Below are 19,362 nucleotides of genomic sequence, written 5' to 3'. Positions count from 1 at the left end.
CCTTTTCATTTATAGTTTACTTTTCCACTGGATGTCACATTGAATGTAGAATAGCACAGCAATATTGCTACACGGAATGGGACGGCCCTAGGGGAATCCTTTAGATTCAAATTTATCTTGTAGATAAAACGGTGCCAGGGCAGTAGTTTTGATTTTTAGGAAATGAAAAGGCTGGAGTACTTAGGTGTAGGAATTAGGCTGATTATATGGGCGTAGTGATGATGATCATTATGGATTTAAACCTTTTTATGCCTAAAGGCAGCCATACACAGGCAGATTTCAGCTGCAGATTCGGGACTTTTCAGCAGGTCATCTGCCCGTGTATGGGCACCCCCACTGGGCCTACCAGACCGACATCTGGCCAGATCTTGATTGGGCAGGTTTGATTTTCCCGTCAGATCAGGGCAGGGTCGGACTGGGCCGACAGGACACCAGGAAAAATCCCCTAGTGGGCCCCGGCGGGCCAGACCAGACCCTTGCTGGCGCTCCCCCTGCCCGATCGTTCCTCCCCTGACGCGTTAAATTTACGCAAGCTATGGGGAGGACGTCAGGTGGGGGGCCCTATGGGGGGTTAGGGGGGCCCATGCGGGGGGGGTTAGGGGATGCGGCCGGCGGGGGCACCTGCAGGGCCCCTGGGGCAGGAGCCCCGGTAGGCCCTGCACCCCCCAGTCTGACCCTGAATCGGGGACCGCATTGGCTCGTTGATTTGTCCGACTGCCACTAGTTTAATTTGACAGTTTGGCCGCTCCTTTGGCTAACAAACAAGCAGATCGCACATGGTGCCTAATGTCAATAGTTGGGGGTTTTTTTTGGTAAAGATAAAAGAATTATTACCTGAAAATTTTCTCCATGAGAAGGCACTGCTGTCAGATAACTCATAGCTGCCCCTACTCATACACACAAATACACACATAAACAAAATCTTCCTGTCAAAATAAAGGTAGCCATACACAGATTAATAAAACCTGCTGACTCTGTCTTTCACCCATTGTGTGTGGGGCCGACTGATAGGCCTACCCAACCCATTTCTGTCAGATAGATAGACAGTAGATTTGAAAATCCTAGGCTTCAGACCCAACCATTGGATCAGCCAAATTTGGCCTTGCGTCTGGGTGGCCGAATCAAGCCCAGATTTATACCTGAGCACTTTTACATTCACCCAAAAACCTTTGTTGCATATCGAAAGAAAGTGTAATTCTATTACGTCGTTCCATCCATTCCTGCAAAAATTGTTACATGTTTATCTTAATATGCATTAGCAGCTTAGCCATAGGTGGAGTAATGAGAAGGTTGTGCACACAGGAAGGGGAAATGAAGGGGAGGAGCACAGGAAGTGGGGAGAACAGCCAGCAATAAAGCTAAATGCTATCCTGCAGTCTCAAATCTCTGTGTGGATTCTGCAAGATCGGCTGCACCCTGCACAGGGTCATCACAATGCTTTCAATTTGTCATGGTATTAAATTCAGTGTTGTTGTGCTTGAAAACAGCAGAAGCCAGTTCTCCAAGTCATTTAACAGGATAGTATGCTCCCTTCAGTGTGAGTGCAATAAATAGTGATTGTGCCGAACATACTTTTTGCCTATTGTTTTAATCATGGAAAATCTGTGGTTTTCGTTACTGTTGGAGAAAAGAACAGACAGGGAAAGTGAAGCTTCTTCATGTTTGGTTCTTGTTAGGTACAAGATATCCATGGATTTTTACAAGATGTGTATAACAAAGAATAAACAAAGTTTCAGAGAGTGAAACAGTTCGAGAAATTATTGCTTTTTATCTTTAATAGCCTTACCGGAGTGTCGCCCTTTGTTGGGGAGAATGATTACACCACTCTGATGAATATCCGGGGTTACACTGTGGCATTTGAAGAGAAGATGTTTGTTGGTCTCACACGAGAAGCACGTGGTTTCCTAATCAAAGTCTTGGGCAATGAGAAGCTGTGAGTATAATTATAAATATACAGTATATATATATATATATTTGTCCCTTTTTGCTTTTTATTATTCTTACTAAAACCTTATTCCTGCAGGAGGCCTAATGCTGAAGAGAGTTTGGAGCACCCCTGGTTCAAAGTGAGTGTGCCCTGACTTGATGTTGTAGCAATGTATTGTATGTATTTTGAATGTATAGCTATACAACTTTAATATCCTTTATCTTCTTTCAGACTTTAGCGAAAGGGAAAAGCATCAGCACAGACCATCTGAAGCTGTTCCAGTCTCGCCGTAAATGGCAGGTAAGTCACACTGAGTTGTGGAACTTTGTTATGGCAATAACACTTGATCATCTTCTGTAGTGAGGAGCAAACAAGATAGCCCCTTAGGGGTCATTTAGCATTGTTAGGGCTGGGTACAAAAAAACAGGTGCAAGTTACCATGTTGTTTGCACTTTGCACCCTAAAGCAAGTGAATACCAAACTACCTGTATTAGGTAGCACTGTATTCATGGGGCCAGGGGAACCCACCTAAAATAACAAAAAACATACATTCGGCAGTGATCAACAAACTATTTAGATAATGAGTGGAATGGAAATATGTTGTATTACATTATTAGGGACCTGTCCAAAGGCAAAACAAAAGTTATAACCTGCCTTGCACATGGTTCTGCAACCACTTTATATTAATTGTCTGCAATCACCTCCATAGCACTGAATGTAAATGGGAATGTGTTTGAAAGGGAAGCACTAACAACATTTGTGTACAATGGGAGGCTAATGTAGATGCGTTGATGAGTTTTGAGTGAGATAAAAAAAAATCATTAAGACATTAATCTCTGAATGAGATTTGACTGGTTGCCCTCTCAAGCTATCACAAGACTTACTATCACGTAAGGCAGTGCTGTCCAACTGGCGGCCCGCAACCCCCCTCTGTGTGGCCCCCCACCTGTCTGGCTGCTTTGATGGCTTACTCTTGTGTAAACTTTAAATGGTATCAGTACTGAGATTAACTGGCCCCCTGCATGGCTCTCACCTCAGATTCAGGCTGTAATCCCCCTGTATTGTTTAAATATGTAATCCCCTGTGTTGTTCACACCTTTTAATCTCTGCATTGTTCACCCCCTGCAGTGTTCACACCTCAGGCTCAGGCTGTAATCACCCCCATTGTTCCCCTGTTCACACGTCAGACTGTAGGAGCAGTAGAAACCCACAAATAATCCCTGCACACTACAAAAAGAACATATACTGAGGTGGTACTGCAATAAAAAAGTTTTTTAATATATAGTTATTGTGCAGCAGTGCCAGCATTGTGTCACTGTAGGCTGCCTGTGTGTGCTATACAGCATAGGGCAAGCAGAGTATGGCACACACATGCAGCATAGGGCAGGCTGAGTATGGCGCACACAGGCAGGATAGGACAGGCAGAGTATGGCACACACAGGCCAAGTATGGCACAAACCAGCCAAGTATGGCACAAACCAGCCAAGAATGGCACACACAGTCAAAGTATAGAACACGCAGGCTGGGTAGGGAAGGCAGAGTATGGCACACACAGGCAGGGTAGGGAAGGCAGAGTATGGCAGGTTTTTGCTGTACTACAACCATTAATATGGGTATGGTCATGTGATAACACGGGTGTGGTTTCAAGTGGGTGCGGTTTCAAAAAGGGGAGTGGTCAAAACTGGCTTCCATTATTGGCCCTCCACCACGTAGGTCAGAAAAATTCCGTCCCTCGGTAGCACAGAAGTTGGACAGCACTGACGTAAGGTAAATAATCTGAATGGACATCAAAACATAAATATCTTCTTGTGTTTGTTTTCTCAGCGCTCACTTATCAGCTATAAGTCCAATATGGTGATGAGAACCATTCCAGAGCTGCTTCAGGACACAAGCAATCACTTGTCCATTGCTGTACCCAAGAATTCCAAGGAAGCATCCGGATTGTCATCCTCCTCTGATTCTGATGACCTGGAAGAGCTTCCCTTTGTCCCTATGCCTCTCCAGGTCCAATTCTCTGGATCACGCATGTCCTTGAATGAGATCCCAACAGATGAGGAACAACTGTCTCAGCCCCAGGACAATGGCAGCTGTAGAGAAGATGAGGAAGAAGGAAGTCAGGCAGTGGAAATTAGTAGCACATTTAAAGAACAAGCAGTTCAGCAGAAAGAAGCAACAGTCCAAGCAAGTCCATTGTCCAAGCATGCCAAAGGAACCCTTACAAGGAACAGGTCTGCTGAAGTTGGTTCTTCTTCTGATGAGGAAACTTCAGAAACTGAAAAAAGAGAGCATCCTCGTAGGCCTCTGAAAAAAGGTTCCAGCTTAGAATCTGCCGACGTTCCTGATGGGGAAATTAAAGCAGCTCGTAGAGGAGAGCTGAGGAGGGGAAGCTCTGCAGATAGTGCTCTTTTGCTCAATGTGTCTACAACAGATGGAGATGAAGAGAGAGATCGACCAGACAAGGGAATGATAAAAGCTGCCTCAATGGAGCTACCAACCAGATGCAGGAGCCCAGGTAGATTGGAGGATCGAGGCACACTACGAAGAAAGTTTGGATCAGCTGATGAAGAATATGCTCAGCGGTTAGAAATGATGAGACAGAGGCTATTGAGGGGAGGTTCGGCAGATGGAAAACTCAGTGGTCTTAGAGGCCCACTCATAGAAACACTTTCTGTAGACAAGAAGCGAGCAGAGCAGATATCTATACGCTCCCCAAGAAGTGATCAGTCTTCTCTGAGTCCTATTCCCGCCATCAAACTAACCCGAGCTGCTTCCAGTGAGGCTGCGCCTGGTAGAGAAGCAACTGAAGAAAGAGTCTTAAGGAAAACCAGTTCCTTTTCTCACAGCGACACAGAGCCACTGGTCTTGCATCGCAGGTCAGGGGCACCCCTAGAAATACCTCTTGCTCAGTTAGAGGCACAGCGTCTTAAAGAGTCTCCCTCTCTTTCAGCATTGACAGACCGATTAGAATCACGTCCTCAAACACCGCGAGAGATGATTCCCAAATCTCTAACTCCAGAAGCACCGCAATTGAAGGCAGAAAGTGGGGAGCCAGAAACTCAGAGTGATAAGGAAGCTGAGAAGGGCACCACACCTCTTATTCAGCATCATAAAGACAAAGACTCAAATTCATTGAAGGACTTGGTTATTGTTCTTCCAAGAGTGACTCCACCTTTGGATAAAATGGCATCTAAAACAGAGTTACCAAGTATTCAAACAGAGAGGGCACAGGACAAAATCCCTAGAGCAGATGTGAACCTGCCAGCTACTACTTCATCAAATGAAACTGTGCCAACAAAGCCACCACCCTTACTTTTGCCTTCTAAGCAGTCTCTTTCTGTGCCACCTGAACCTTTACCCTCTTCAGTACTGACAAATGAGATGCCTAAATCTAAAGAGGAGTACTCGTCATCAAGGGCCATTAAGGCCAAGGAATCCATATCAAAAACAGAAACAACAGACCAGCAAGATAAAATTAAAGAACCTTTACCACAAGCTGTTGTTCCATTACCATTGCCTATGCCAGCCTCCCAAGTGCTAAAACCTTCCACTGCAAAAGTACAGATAGCAGATTCTCCAACAATGCCTGAGAATGATGCATCACTTCCACAGATAACAGGTAAAGAGAAACTATCTTCTCCAGCTGTCCAACCAGTAGATAAAACAGCAGCTATATCATCACCTTATGCTGCTATGATTCAAACACTTCAAGTGCCCGAGGAACCTGAGACAGTTGTTGAGGAATGTTCAAAGGCCCCATTAAAAGCTCAGCCAGTATTTCAAGAAATTCCTATAGCCACTGGAGATGCAAAGGCTCAAGGAATATCACAAGTAAACAATAAAGAAGGCAAGGATGAGCTATCACAAGAACCCAAGCTGATTAACACCAGATCTTCCAGCACAGAGAATGTCCCATTTATCAGCAACATTGATTCAGAAGAAATCTTTGAGGCTAAGTTCAAGAGGAACCGTGAAAATTCTCTTACCCGAGGTCTAAAAAAGCTTACCAGGACTTGGTCAGAGGAGAAGAATTTAGCTGCAGCCCATGCATCTCGGGAAGAAGAAATGTACAGGCCTAGTCCTGTGGGTGTCCCACTAGAGTTCCTTGTTCCTGCAGCTCTTGGGCTACATGAAAGATCAAGATCAGTGCAAGATCTGCCAGATGCTGAGAGGGATTCAAGCTTTATGAGAAAGCTTTCTTTGAGATTTAAGAAAACTCCACCAACTGAAAGGAAGCAGAAACCAGCAGAAGAAGTAGAAGGTACTGGTAGACGACTTTCATGGTCAATAGGTAGAGGAAGTTCCAAAGATAAGAAGGATACAGAGAGCCTGAACTCTGAAACAGGCTCAATAGAAACCATCACAGACAAACATCTAAAGGACCAGAAAAAGAGTAGTCAATCACCAGTGTTGGCCATGAGAAAGAAAATAGGCAGTACTATGGATCGACTTTCTATGAAACTAAGGAGCCAATCAGAAGATAGAAGGGATGCAGAGAGAACAGAGAAGAAAGAAGGGCGTACAGACAAAAGTTCTCCATTAATGTCTTTACTTAGGAGATCCAACTCAGAAGGAGAGAACTTAAAGAAACTAGGTATTCCCCAGAACCAACTTGCTTCCCAGGTTTCAGCTCCATCAACTGAGTCTATTGAATCTGGTCTCAGCATCAAATCTGAAATGGTAGTCAAGGGTGAGTTTGGGCATTTGAAAGCATTTGCTTGTCTTAATCAACTTACACTTTATAGTAGCTAACATTACCCTCTTCCTTTACAGATGATAGGCGCTCAAGGTGGGATCGTTGGGGCCTGTCACGTAGCAAAAAGGAGAAGATGACATCGCAGCCAAGTATTCCAGCCAGTCTGATGCATGAAGATGGCAGTATTGTTGGCAGACAATACATTCGTAATGAGTCAGGTAGGCTTTGTAAAGGGAGCCATTACTCATGGGGTGGGTGGCTCCCACCCACCCCATGAGGGATGGGTGGGAGCCCACTCAAGGGATTATGGGAGGAGACATTCAGATTACTCATTTATGTCTTTATTATCGGCTATAGTTCCAGAACCTCTGCTTTACTAGCATAGATACAGCCTCATTCAATGAAGAACCATAATTCTACTTGCAGACTTTCCTCCAGTGTTAGTTGGGTTTACTTTGTATAGGGAGCCAGGTGAGCTCCTTCTGAGAGTCTTCCCAGGACAGGATATTTGTGTACCCTCTGCCATGTATGAATGTTGCATATTATGGCAATGTCGGGGGGTTATTAAAGGGGAACTCCAACCAAACACTACTTTGCAATATACATAATTTGAAGAATATGCAGACTTTTCATGATTTTTAATGTAGTTTGGAACAGTTCCCTTAACCCCACCCCCTGTCCCCTTGCTGATCTGGCTGGCTAATTTGAGATGTCAATAAGGAAAGGAAAATCCCAGGGCAATGGATTGTGGGTTATGTAGTTCCTGCAATTTGCAACATCAGTGTTTTAGTCCCTCCTCCCCTGCCAGGATTTCAAATGATGCAGAAAGAGTAGAACTGTTTTGCAGCTGGATTTCAGCATATAAAAATGGGATTTATTCATACTTTTTGAAGGAACAGATTACAGGGATAGGTATATTAGGGGTTTCTGTGTTAGCTAGAGTTCCCCTTTAATAAAATACAATATATGGTTAATTATTTTCTGTATGTAGTAGGTTTATTCAGGTACAAATAGCTCAAATGGCACAAACAGAAGAAGTGAAGAGTCACATTAACACTGACCCCTGGATCATTAGCTTTTAATCTGAATAGAAAATAGCACAAATGTATGGGGCAGCCAGTTCTGAACAGCAGTAAAATATATGTAACTGATACTAAAGGTCCATAGTGGAGTTTCCTAGACAGATACACAGCCGGAGGGCATTGGTCACGCTGAAACCAGTTAAGAGCAATTAAAGAATGGTGCCCATGGTAGAAATCAGAAATCACCGACACCAAGATATGTTACCAGTTCTGGGACTTTTATTTTTTTAAAAGGTTTTATCATGAATAATTTACTTATATGTATATATGCAATGTTAAGCTGACATAGTAATGTGTGAATTACTTTAGGCATAGTTTTAGTATTCTTCTCCCTCTTCTTCTCCCTCTCCCTCCACGCTGTCAGTTCCGACCTCCTCATAATCCTTCTCCAGGGCGGCCATATCCTCGCGGGCCTCAGAGAACTCCCCTTCCTCCATTCCCTCCCCTACATACCAGTGCACAAAGGCACGCTTGGCATACATAAGGTCAAACTTGTGATCCAGGCGAGCCCAGGCCTCAGCAATGGCGGTGGTGTTGCTCAACATGCACACAGCTCGCTGTACCTTGGCCAGATCCCCACCCGGAACCACAGTTGGGGGCTGGTAGTTGATACCAACCTTGAAACCAGTTGGGCACCAGTCCACAAACTGGATGGTGCGCTTGGTTTTCACTGTGGCAATAGCAGCATTGACATCTTTGGGCACCACATCACCGCGGTACAGCAGGCAACAAGCCATGTATTTACCATGACGGGGGTCACATTTCACCATCTGATTGGCTGGCTCAAAGCAAGCATTGGTGATCTCGGATACAGAGAGCTGCTCATGGTAAGCTTTCTCTGCAGAGATAACAGGGGCATAGGTGGCCAGAGGGAAATGGATACGGGGGTAGGGTACCAAGTTGGTTTGGAATTCTGTCAGGTCCACATTCAGTGCTCCATCAAATCTGAGGGAGGCTGTGATAGAGGACACAATCTGGCCAATCAGACGGTTCAGGTTGGTGTAGGTTGGGCGTTCAATGTCCAGGTTCCTTCTGCAGATGTCATAAATGGCTTCATTATCCACCATGAAGGCACAGTCTGAGTGCTCCAGTGTTGTGTGGGTGGTGAGGATGGAGTTGTAGGGTTCCACCACAGCCGTGGAGATTTGAGGAGCTGGATAGATGGAGAATTCCAGCTTGGACTTCTTGCCATAGTCAACAGAGAGACGTTCCATCAGCAGGGAGGTGAATCCAGAGCCAGTGCCCCCCCCGAAGCTGTGGAAGATGAGGAAGCCCTGGAGTCCTGTGCACTGATCCGCCTTGAAATTTAAAAAAAAAAACAGTTTTAGACTAAAATATAAAACTTAAAATCATTTGGAAGAACATGAAGCTGTTGGATCCCAGTCAGACGCCACTAAACTTACCAGCTTGCGGATCCTGTCCAGCACCAGGTCAATGATCTCCTTGCCGATGGTGTAATGGCCGCGGGCGTAGTTATTGGCGGCATCTTCCTTGCCTGTGATGAGTTGCTCAGGGTGGAAAAGCTGCCGGTAGGTACCGGTCCGAACCTCATCTGTAGGGCAAATGGGGCAGATAATATTTAGAATGACAAAAAACAAGGTGACAGTATAGTACTGGGACCACTTGCCCACCAATCACAGCCCAAGGTGATCCACACACTCACCAATCACAGTGGGCTCCAGGTCCACAAACACAGCGCGGGGGACGTGCTTCCCGGCTCCGGTCTCACTGAAGAAGGTGTTGAAGGAATCGTCCCCTCCCCCAATGGTTTTGTCGCTGGGCATCTGGCCGTCCGGTTGGATCCCATGTTCCAGGCAGTACAGCTCCCAGCATGCATTGCCAATCTGCACTCCTGCCTGCCCCACATGGACTGAGATGCACTCCCTCTGTGGTGGGGAAACACAGGGAGACAAATATCAGGAGTCGTGCAACAAAAAAATTCCATGGATTTATAATGGGGGTTTCTGGGTTTATTTAATGGTTAAATGATTCCCTTTTCTCTGTAATAATAAAACAGTACCTGTACTTGATCCCAACTAAGATATAATTACCCCTTATTGGGGCAGAACAGCCCTATTGGGTTTATTTAATGGTTAAATGATTCCCTTTTCTCTGTAATAATAAAACAGTACCTGTACTTGATCCCAACTAAGATATAATTACCCCTTATTGGGGGCAGAACAGCCCTATTGGGTTTATTTCATGGTTAAATGATTCCCTTTTCTCTGTAATAATAAAACAGTACCTGTACTTGATCCCAACTAAGATATAATTACCCCTTATTGGGGGCAGAACAGCCCTATTGGGTTTATTTCATGGTTAAATGATTCCCTTTTCTCTGTAATAATAAAACAGTACCTGTACTTGATCCCAACTAAGATATAATTACCCCTTATTGGGGCAGAACAGCCCTATTGGGTTTATTTAATGGTTAAATGATTCCCTTTTCTCTGTAATAATAAAACAGTACCTGTACTTGATCCCAACTAAGATATAATTACCCCTTATTGGGGGCAGAACAGCCCTATTGGGTTTATTTCATGGTTAAATGATTCCCTTTTCTCTGTAATAATAAAACAGTACCTGTACTTGATCCCAACTAAGATATAATTACCCCTTATTGGGGGCAGAACAGCCCTATTGGGTTTATTTCATGGTTAAATGATTCCCTTTTCTCTGTAATAATAAAACAGTACCTGTACTTGATCCCAACTAAGATATAATTACCCCTTATTGGGGGCAGAACAGCCCTATTGGGTTTATTTCATGGTTAAATGATTCCCTTTTCTCTGTAATAATAAAACAGTACCTGTACTTGATCCCAACTAAGATATAATTACCCCTTATTGGGGGCAGAACAGCCCTATTGGGTTTATTTCATGGTTAAATGATTCCCTTTTCTCTGTAATAATAAAACAGTACCTGTACTTGATCCCAACTAAGATATAATTAATCCTTACTGAAGGCAAAACCATCCTGTTGGGTTTATTTAATGTTTACATTATTTTTAACAGACATAAGGTATAGAGACCCAAATTACAGAAATATCCCCTGGTCCCGAGCATTCCGGATAACAGATCCATACCTGTATAACTATATTATAACATATAATTGCACCACTACCTGGAAGTTGCTTATATACAGTAAATCTGTGAATCGCTCCTGCGTAATAACTTATTGCAACCAATCAATAATTAGCTGTGATGAGTATACAATGCCAAATTTTAATTGGTTGCCATGGGTTACTGCTCCAGAGTGAGTTTCCCTAAACAAACGGAACCAAACACGCATGCTAATGTTAGAAAATGCAGCAGAGCATCTCATTATTCAGGCTTTCATCCAAGGCACATTGTGCTCAGTGTTAGAGCTGCACAACAGGGGCAGAGGGTGCATTTAGGGACACTCACCCCTGTTCCCCAGTTATGGGGGGTCCTGGGACAGTGGGACCACCATAGTATATAGGGAAAAGATTTGCATATATGGCCGGCATACACAGTATAAATGGCACAGACTGGCAGCACTCAGAATATATGGCCGGCATACACAGTATAAATGGCACAGACTGGCAGCACTCAGAATATATGGCCGGTATACACAGCATAAATGGCACAGACTGGCAGCACTCAGAATATATGGCCGGCAAACACAGCATAAATGGCACAGACTGGCAGCACTCAGAATATATGGCCGGTATACACAGCATAAATGGCACAGACTGGCAGCACTCAGAATATATGGCCGGCAAACACAGCATAAATGGCACAGACTGGCAGCACTCAGAATATATGGCCGGTATACACAGCATAAATGGCACAGACTGGCAGCACTCAGAATATATGGCCGGCATACACAGCATAAATGGCACAGACTGGCAGCACTCAGAATATATGGCCGGCATACACAGCATAAATGGCACAGACTGGCAGCACTCAGAATATATGGCCGGCATACACAGCATAAATGGCACAGACTGGCAGCACTCAGAATATATGGCCGGCATACACAGCATAAATGGCACAGACTGGCAGCACTCAGAATATATGGCCGGCATACACAGCATAAATGGCACAGACTGGCAGCACTCAGAATATATGGCCGGCATACACAGCATAAATGGCACAGACTGGCAGCACTCAGAATATATGGCCGGCAAACACAGCATAAATGGCACAGACTGGCAGCACTCAGAATATATGGCCGGCAAACACAGCATAAATGGCACAGACTGGCAGCACTCAGAATATATGGCCGGCATACACAGTATAAATGGCACAGACTGGCAGCACTCAGAATATATGGCCGGCATACACAGCATAAATGGCACAGACTGGCAGCACTCAGAATATATGGCCGGCATACACAGCATAAATGGCACAGACTGGCAGCACTCAGAATATATGGCCGGCATACACAGCATAAATGGCACAGACTGGCAGCACTCAGAATATATGGCCGGTATACACAGCATAAATGGCACAGACTGGCAGAACCCAGAAGAGATGGCAGATACACACAGCATAGATACATAACATATGGAGGTATACACAGCATAGATGGCACAGCCTGGCAGAACATAAAATAGATGGCACAGACAGTAATTAATATAGAGCCCCCCCCAGTCCCACACTCACCATGTTGTTGGCTGATAGACTCCTGGTTCCGATAAGTTATGTGCTCGGATATTGGAGTTCTGATCTCCCCTGCCCTCCCTGCACCCCATTTTATAGGAGTCAGAGAGTCCTTAGTAACCGGAGGGAGGAGGGAGCCTGGGGCAGTACAACTGTCACTCCCCCCCCCCCTGTCTCCATAACACAAACCCTTCCCTGTGTGTAACACAATCCACTCAGCACAACACAATTGTATCCAGGGACAATGGGACCCCCGGGGCAGAATGAAAATAGAGACAAACTTGGAGGGAAAGACAGGGAATTCAGAGGGATATAGTAGAGGGAGGGAAGATGAGCGGAAAAACAGGAGCTGATAGTTGTAATCTCTGAATTAATTTGTATTTAATGTTACAGCTGTAAGTGTTTCACTGTATGTTATAACAAGATCACGTATTGTATTTAAGAGCTTGCAGTCCATGAGAGATGCTGAGACTTGTAGTTCAACTGCAGTGTCGGACTGGCCCACCAAAATACCAGGAAAACTCCCGGTGGGCCCAGGTGTCAGTGGGTCCCCCTGCTCACCCATTGCCTTGGATGCCTATACCATGGCCATTACTCAATTGTATATGAGAAGAAACGTACAGGTAGCAGTGGGCACAGAAGTACCTACAGGTATCTCCACGTACAGGTAGCAGTGGGCACAGAAGTACCTACAGGTATCTCCATGTACAGGTAGCAGTGGGCACAGAAGTACCTACAGGTATCTCCATGTACAGGTAGCAGTGGGCACAGAAGTACCTACAGGTATCTCCATGTACAGGTAGCAGTGGGCACAGAAGTACTTACAGGTATCTCCATGTACAGGTAGCAGTGGGCACAGAAGTACCTACAGGTATCTCCACGTACAGGTAGCAGTGGGCACAGAAGTACCTACAGGTATCTCCACGTACAGGTAGCAGTGGGCACAGAAGTACTTACAGGTATCTCCATGTACAGGTAGCAGTGGGCACAGAAGTACCTACAGGTATCTCCACGTACAGGTAGCAGTGGGCACAGAAGTACCTACAGGTATCTCCACGTACAGGTAGCAGTGGGCACAGAAGTACTTACAGGTATCTCCATGTACAGGTAGCAGTGGGCACAGAAGTACCTACAGGTATCTCCATGTACAGGTAGCAGTGGGCACAGAAGTACCTACAGGTATCTCCACGTACAGGTAGCAGTGGGCACAGAAGTACCTACAGGTATCTCCACGTACAGGTAGCAGTGGGCACAGAAGTACTTACAGGTATCTCCATGTGTAGGTAGCAGTGGGCACAGATCTGGCATCAGTCTTAGTAGTGAGGTTCCAACAAGATATGAAGGGAATTCTGTGGAAGGATCATAATACCCCCTGGGCACAGAGATGCAGTGGGCCAAGTAATACACTTCGTATGTATCCCAGCTTGCCCATTGGTTAACTTAGCAATAGGGGTCAAAGTATGAGCCCCTGTTTCTTTATTTTGCAGTCCCAGTTATCATGGACCTGCAACTCCCAGCATGCCTGGAGGCTTGATTATTTATTGAGAGATGCTAGGAACTGTACTCTTGCACCATCTGTTAGAAAGCAGTTGTATAGGCAATTTAGCGATCATAAACCCCCAGTGTATCATGACCTTAGGGTAAGATATGTGCTTAATGGTTGGACAGACTAACAGGCTTGCACAAAAAAGAGAACAAGTGCCCATACTGGCTGCTAATTCAGCCCCTCTTGAATGAATTGGAAAGCTGTTGGCCCCGGTATAGGCCCAGTTGGGTTCTGGCAGAAGACTCCATTAGCTAAGGTTTTACAGGTAGATTGCAGCCAATGGCTTTGCCAGGGCCCCAGGTGTGAGCCAATCATTGGCCAAGGGCCTGCATTTGGAGAGTAATAGGTTATCCAACCTTAATTTGGTAGATATTTATTTCAGAAAATGTAATAAAACTGGTTCAGACATGTCTCATCTTAGGAATGATCTCTTTGACTTGTTTCAGACTTCCCCCCAGTCTTCCATATCAAGCTGAAGGACATCGTGGTGCTAGAGGGAGAGCCGGTGACTCTGTCCTGCTTACCTGCTGGCAGCCCTTCCCCCCAGATCCTGTGGAAGAAAGGTAAGGAGCAGAAAGTGAATTATTTAAGGCCTGGATTGGTTTCCTGTCCCCATTACAGATTAGGAGGAGTTGGCCATGCAATATTTATATGGCTGCTCCCCCTATGCTCTGGGCATTTTACAAATAGTGTAAATATACCATTTTTATGAGTGCCCTGTCCCTGTGTCCAGTTATACCACAACAATGTAGGCCTCTATAACAATATATTGCATTAAGCAGCTCATATGCTTCATCTAAATAAACCATTTTCATAAAAATATACTTTTTTTAGTAGTTTGTGCCAATGGGTAGAAAATTGTCATTCTAAGTACTAAGGGCCGCCCCCTGGGATCATAGGAGTCACAGTGCACACAAACAAGCCAAGGCACACATACATGCTAGGCCCCATCAGCCAATTACTGGGCAAAGTTCTGCCTTGTGCTCCCACACTACTTCCTGTTACAGTTAGAGCTGCATCACTTCCTGTCAGGTGATCTCTGAAGGAACATATAGGCCATCACAAAATGGCGGCTCAAGGGAAAAGATGTAAAAGAACAATATTTACTGATATATATATTCTAGTTTGGTAAGATCATCTAATAGGACACTTAATATGACATACACTATCTGTTGGTTAGGTATTTATTTGGGGGGTATAGTTTTCCTTTAAGATGGAGTCTGTAGCAGGAGGCCAGCTATCATTCAGAATTTAAAAAGTAAAGTTCTTTACCTTTCTTACTTTCTTGGACAAAAGGGCCTAATTTTGCCATTTCCCACCTCCGAGGCACTGCCTTTACTTTGGCACAAATGTCACTGTGCAGATGGGGGCTTATTTGTGCACCAGAAATGGCACCTACTTCCATGCAAATGCTTGCATCAGATCTAGTAACCCATAGCAACCAGGAAGATGTTTGCTTTCCAACAGCTGACTAGTAAATGCTATTTGTTATGGGTTACTAGACCTGTATCAAACCACTCCCCCTTGATTACATTACCCCCAGAGTGTTTGTGTATTTCTTATTATTTCTTATACTTTACTTCCATCTCTGTATTGCTAATATCTCTGTGGCCTCTGTTATTAGATAAGATGTCCTTGGAAAGAGGAGAAAAGGTGCATATAAAATCCTGCCCCGATGGCAGACAGCAGCTCATTATTCCCGCCGCCGGGCAGAGGGAAGCCGGTCTGTATGAATGCGTAGCAGCCAATGCCCTGGGCTCAGTGGCCAGCTCCTGCACAGTGTCTGTGGCAAGTACGTATTGTCTTATCTGTTTATTTATAAACCCTGCAGCATTATTCTTGGGTTACTGTCCCTTTACATTCCCATCCCCACTCAGTTTCCATAGAAAGTCTAGGGCAGCAGCTCAGGGACTGGCTACTCTTGGAGGGGCCCAGTCTGAGGGTCGTTAGGGTAAGGGAGAATGCTAATTTGGTCTCCCAAAAGGTTTATTTCTTGGTTAAATGATTCCTTTTTCTCTGTAATAATAAAACAGTACCTGTACTTGATCCCAACTAAGATATAATTACCCCTTATTGGGGGCAGAACAGCCCTATTGGGTTTATTTAATGGTTAAATGATTCCCTTTTCTCTGTAATAATAAAACAGTACCTGTACTTGATCCCAACTAAGATATAATTACCCCTTATTGGGGGCAGAACAGCCCTATTGGGTTTATTTAATGGTTAAATGATTCCCTTTTCTCTGTAATAATAAAACAGTACCTGTACTTGATCCCAACTAAGATATAATTACCCCTTATTGGGGCAGAACAGCCCTATTGGGTTTATTTAATGGTTAAATGATTCCCTTTTCTCTGTAATAATAAAACAGTACCTGTACTTGATCCCAACTAAGATATAATTACCCCTTATTGGGGCAGAACAGCCCTATTGGGTTTATTTAATGGTTAAATGATTCCCTTTTCTCTGTAATAATAAAACAGTACCTGTACTTGATCCCAACTAAGATATAATTACCCCTTATTGGGGCAGAACAGCCCTATTGGGTTTATTTAATGGTTAAATGATTCCCTTTTCTCTGTAATAATAAAACAGTACCTGTACTTGATCCCAACTAAGATATAATTACCCCTTATTGGGGCAGAACAGTCCTATTGGGTTTATTTAATGGTTAAATGATTCCCTTTTCTCTGTAATAATAAAACAGTACCTGTACTTGATCCCAACTAAGATATAATTACCCCTTATTGGGGCAGAACAGCCCTATTGGGTTTATTTCATGGTTAAATGATTCCCTTTTCTCTGTAATAATAAAACAGTACCTGTACTTGATCCCAACTAAGATATAATTAATCCTTATTGGAGGCAAAACAATCCTTTTGGGTTTAATTACTGTTTAAATATTATCTGGAAACCCCCAAGCACCTGTACTTTCTTTTTCCACACTATTGGTTCAACCCGTTTGTCTCCCTTCATGGCAGGAATACCTGATCCCCCGGGGACCCCAGAGATCCCACAGAAGTATAAGAACACGGTGCTGGTTCTATGGAAGACCCACGAGCACAACTCCCCTTGCACCTACATCCTGGAGAAACAGGTTAATGGTAAGTGGGAGTGGAGACGCCAGTGAGCGTGATAGTAACCTATCAAGATTTATTTGCTATTATCTACGTTAGGATCCAAGAGTCCATCACCAAAAACTGCCTTTATACCATCATTAATACTTCCCATATGTAATAAAAGGCACTAAGTTTGTCCTGGAGCAGTAACCCATTGCAACCAATAAGATGTTTGCATTTAAACATCTTCATTCATTGGCTGATGGGGCCTAGCATGTATGTGTGCCTTGGCTTGTTTGTGTGCACTGTGAATCCTATGATCCCAGGGGGCGGCCCTTCAGTCTATTTAGGATTACCCAATGGCACATACTACTAAATAAGTATAAAAATGGTTTATTTAGATGAAGCAGGGTTTTATATATAAGCTCGTTTATGCAATATATTATTATAGAGACCTACATTGTTCAGGGGTATAGTTTTCCTTCAAGCACTTTAACATGTATCTGAGCATCTTGTTCCTACACAGTTTAATTAAACTCACATTTCTGTGACGATGCATGAATAATTAACATGGGAACATGTGTGCTCCTTAGAAACAGTGCTAATTGTGTTGGTAATATTACTACTAATACTGGAATGTTACTGAATAGCTCCAAGTGTTTTGGTCACTCCTAGAAAATGACCAAATGGCAAACATGCTATTTCCTCTAGTAACGTTACACAGAAGGACATTGATCCCAAATACAAGGAAGAGCAAGGAGTGCACTAGCACTGGGGCTTATGTATAAACATTGGGCAAATTTGCACCAGGGCAGTAACCCATGGCAACCAATTAAATGTTTGCTGTCATTCTTTAACCTGCAGGTGGCTGAAAAAAAAGCCAGTCATTGATTCGTTGCTATGGGTTACTGCCCATGGGCAAAATTGCCCAGTGTTTATAACTAATAGTGGCCATACATAGGCCGATTGTAGCTGCCAATATGGGTCCCTTAGACTGATTCGGCAGCTAATCGGCCCGTGTAGGAGCACAAAAAACAACGGACCTGCTCGACCAACATCTGGCCTGAAATCGGGCAGGTTAAAAAATTTAGCCGGATCGGGGCCACATCGGCTCGTTGATGCGGTTCCCGAACCGACTGCGCCTATTACCGGCACTCTAATTCGATCATTTGGCCCCAGGGCTAAACCACAGAATTAGCCTAAATTCACCTGATATCACCCACCCGTAGGTGGGGATATTGGGAGAAGATCTGCTCGCTTGGCGACCTCACCAAACAAGCGAATCTTAATGTGTATGGCCACCTTAAGGCCACTAAATCATGGCACGGGTAGATGAGGAGATTTGTCGGCCATGGTAAATCTGTGCTACCGCGGATGACAAATCTTCCAAAAATGCCTTCCCATTGCCAATTAAACACATTACTAGCAGCAATATGGCTTTATATCAATAAATTGCCCTTTTCACATTTTCATGTGATTAAATGAGATCAAAACACATTAGAAGTGGAAACCCAAAGGTAAGGCACGGGGAAGGCATTTTTGGGAGACCTGTCAGGCACACTAGCCCAGATGTACCCCGGGCAACCAATCCCCTTATCACCCAGTACCCCTAAATGGCTTTCTCTCGACACTCGGCAGACTTTATCCCCATTGAACATCACTGGGAACATTTCAAAAGGGAAAGGCTGAAGCTCATTGTAACATCTCATTCTTGTCTCAGGTGATGGGGAATGGAAGGTTCTAAGTTCTGGAATCACCGACTGTTACTTCAATGTGACGGAGCTCCAGGAAGGCACTGTCAGGTTCCGCGTCGCTTGTGCCAACAAAGCAGGAAAGGGGCCCTACAGCAATGTGTCCAAGACAATTGTCGTAGATGCAGAAGGTAAAAAGGGAATTAAAGGTGGGGCTGTCAATATGCTCATCTGGAAAGAAGCGTATTGTTAAAGGGGTGGTTCACTATCAGGTTTAATTTTAGTATGTTAAAGAATGGCAACTCTTCAATTGGTCTTCATTTTTTATAGTTTTTGAATTATTTGCCTTCCTGTTCTGGCTCTTTTCAGTTTTAAAATGGGGGTCACTGACCCCGGAAGCCAACAAAAAGTCTACAATTTTATTGTTATTGTTACTTTTCTTTCTATTTAGCCCTTTTCTATTTATATTCTAATTCTCTCACCACTGCCTGGTTGCTGGGTTAAATTGGACCCTAGCAACCAGAGAGCTGCTGAAATTCCAAACAGGAGAATTGCTGAACAAAAAGCTAAATAATTCAAAACCTGCAAACAATAAAACATGAAGACCAATTGCAAATTGTCTCAGAATAGCACTCTCTACATTAATTTAAAGGTGAACAACCCCTTTAAAATAAAAAGGTAATATTTACTATGATCAAGCACAGGAATAGCCAAGCCGTACATCAGGATTGTAAGA

The 19,362-nt window shown here is 44.1% G+C and overlaps 2 protein-coding genes across 6 annotated transcripts in view; one reads left to right on the top strand and one right to left on the bottom strand.

Annotated features, from left to right (window-relative positions):
- Nucleotides 1–19,362, top strand: part of speg (striated muscle enriched protein kinase) — a 169,542-nt gene that overhangs the window by 141,362 nt on the left and 8,818 nt on the right. For all 5 annotated transcript variants that reach the window (XM_031892844.1, XM_031892843.1, XM_031892845.1 and 2 more), the window contains 9 exons: nt 1,781–1,933; nt 2,024–2,066; nt 2,159–2,227; nt 3,752–6,614; nt 6,698–6,838; nt 14,323–14,439; nt 15,501–15,668; nt 16,858–16,980; nt 18,656–18,817. In XM_031892844.1, the coding sequence (XP_031748704.1) occupies nt 1,781–1,933; nt 2,024–2,066; nt 2,159–2,227; nt 3,752–6,614; nt 6,698–6,838; nt 14,323–14,439; nt 15,501–15,668; nt 16,858–16,980; nt 18,656–18,817 (3,839 nt within the window). The remainder of the gene's footprint in view (nt 1–1,780; nt 1,934–2,023; nt 2,067–2,158; nt 2,228–3,751; nt 6,615–6,697; nt 6,839–14,322; nt 14,440–15,500; nt 15,669–16,857; nt 16,981–18,655; nt 18,818–19,362) is intronic.
- On the bottom strand, nt 7,901–12,380 carry tuba1cl.3 (tubulin alpha 1c like, gene 3). The gene is given in 4 exon segments (NM_203798.1): nt 7,901–9,000; nt 9,106–9,254; nt 9,366–9,588; nt 12,334–12,380. Coding segments are annotated over 4 exon segments (1,356 nt in total). The 5' UTR covers nt 12,337–12,380; the 3' UTR covers nt 7,901–8,019.

This window comes from Xenopus tropicalis, chromosome 9 (genome assembly GCF_000004195.4).
Source record: "Xenopus tropicalis strain Nigerian chromosome 9, UCB_Xtro_10.0, whole genome shotgun sequence".
In the NCBI taxonomy this organism is placed as follows: domain Eukaryota; kingdom Metazoa; phylum Chordata; class Amphibia; order Anura; family Pipidae; genus Xenopus; species Xenopus tropicalis.
This window is presented reverse-complemented; position numbering and strand designations above follow the sequence as displayed.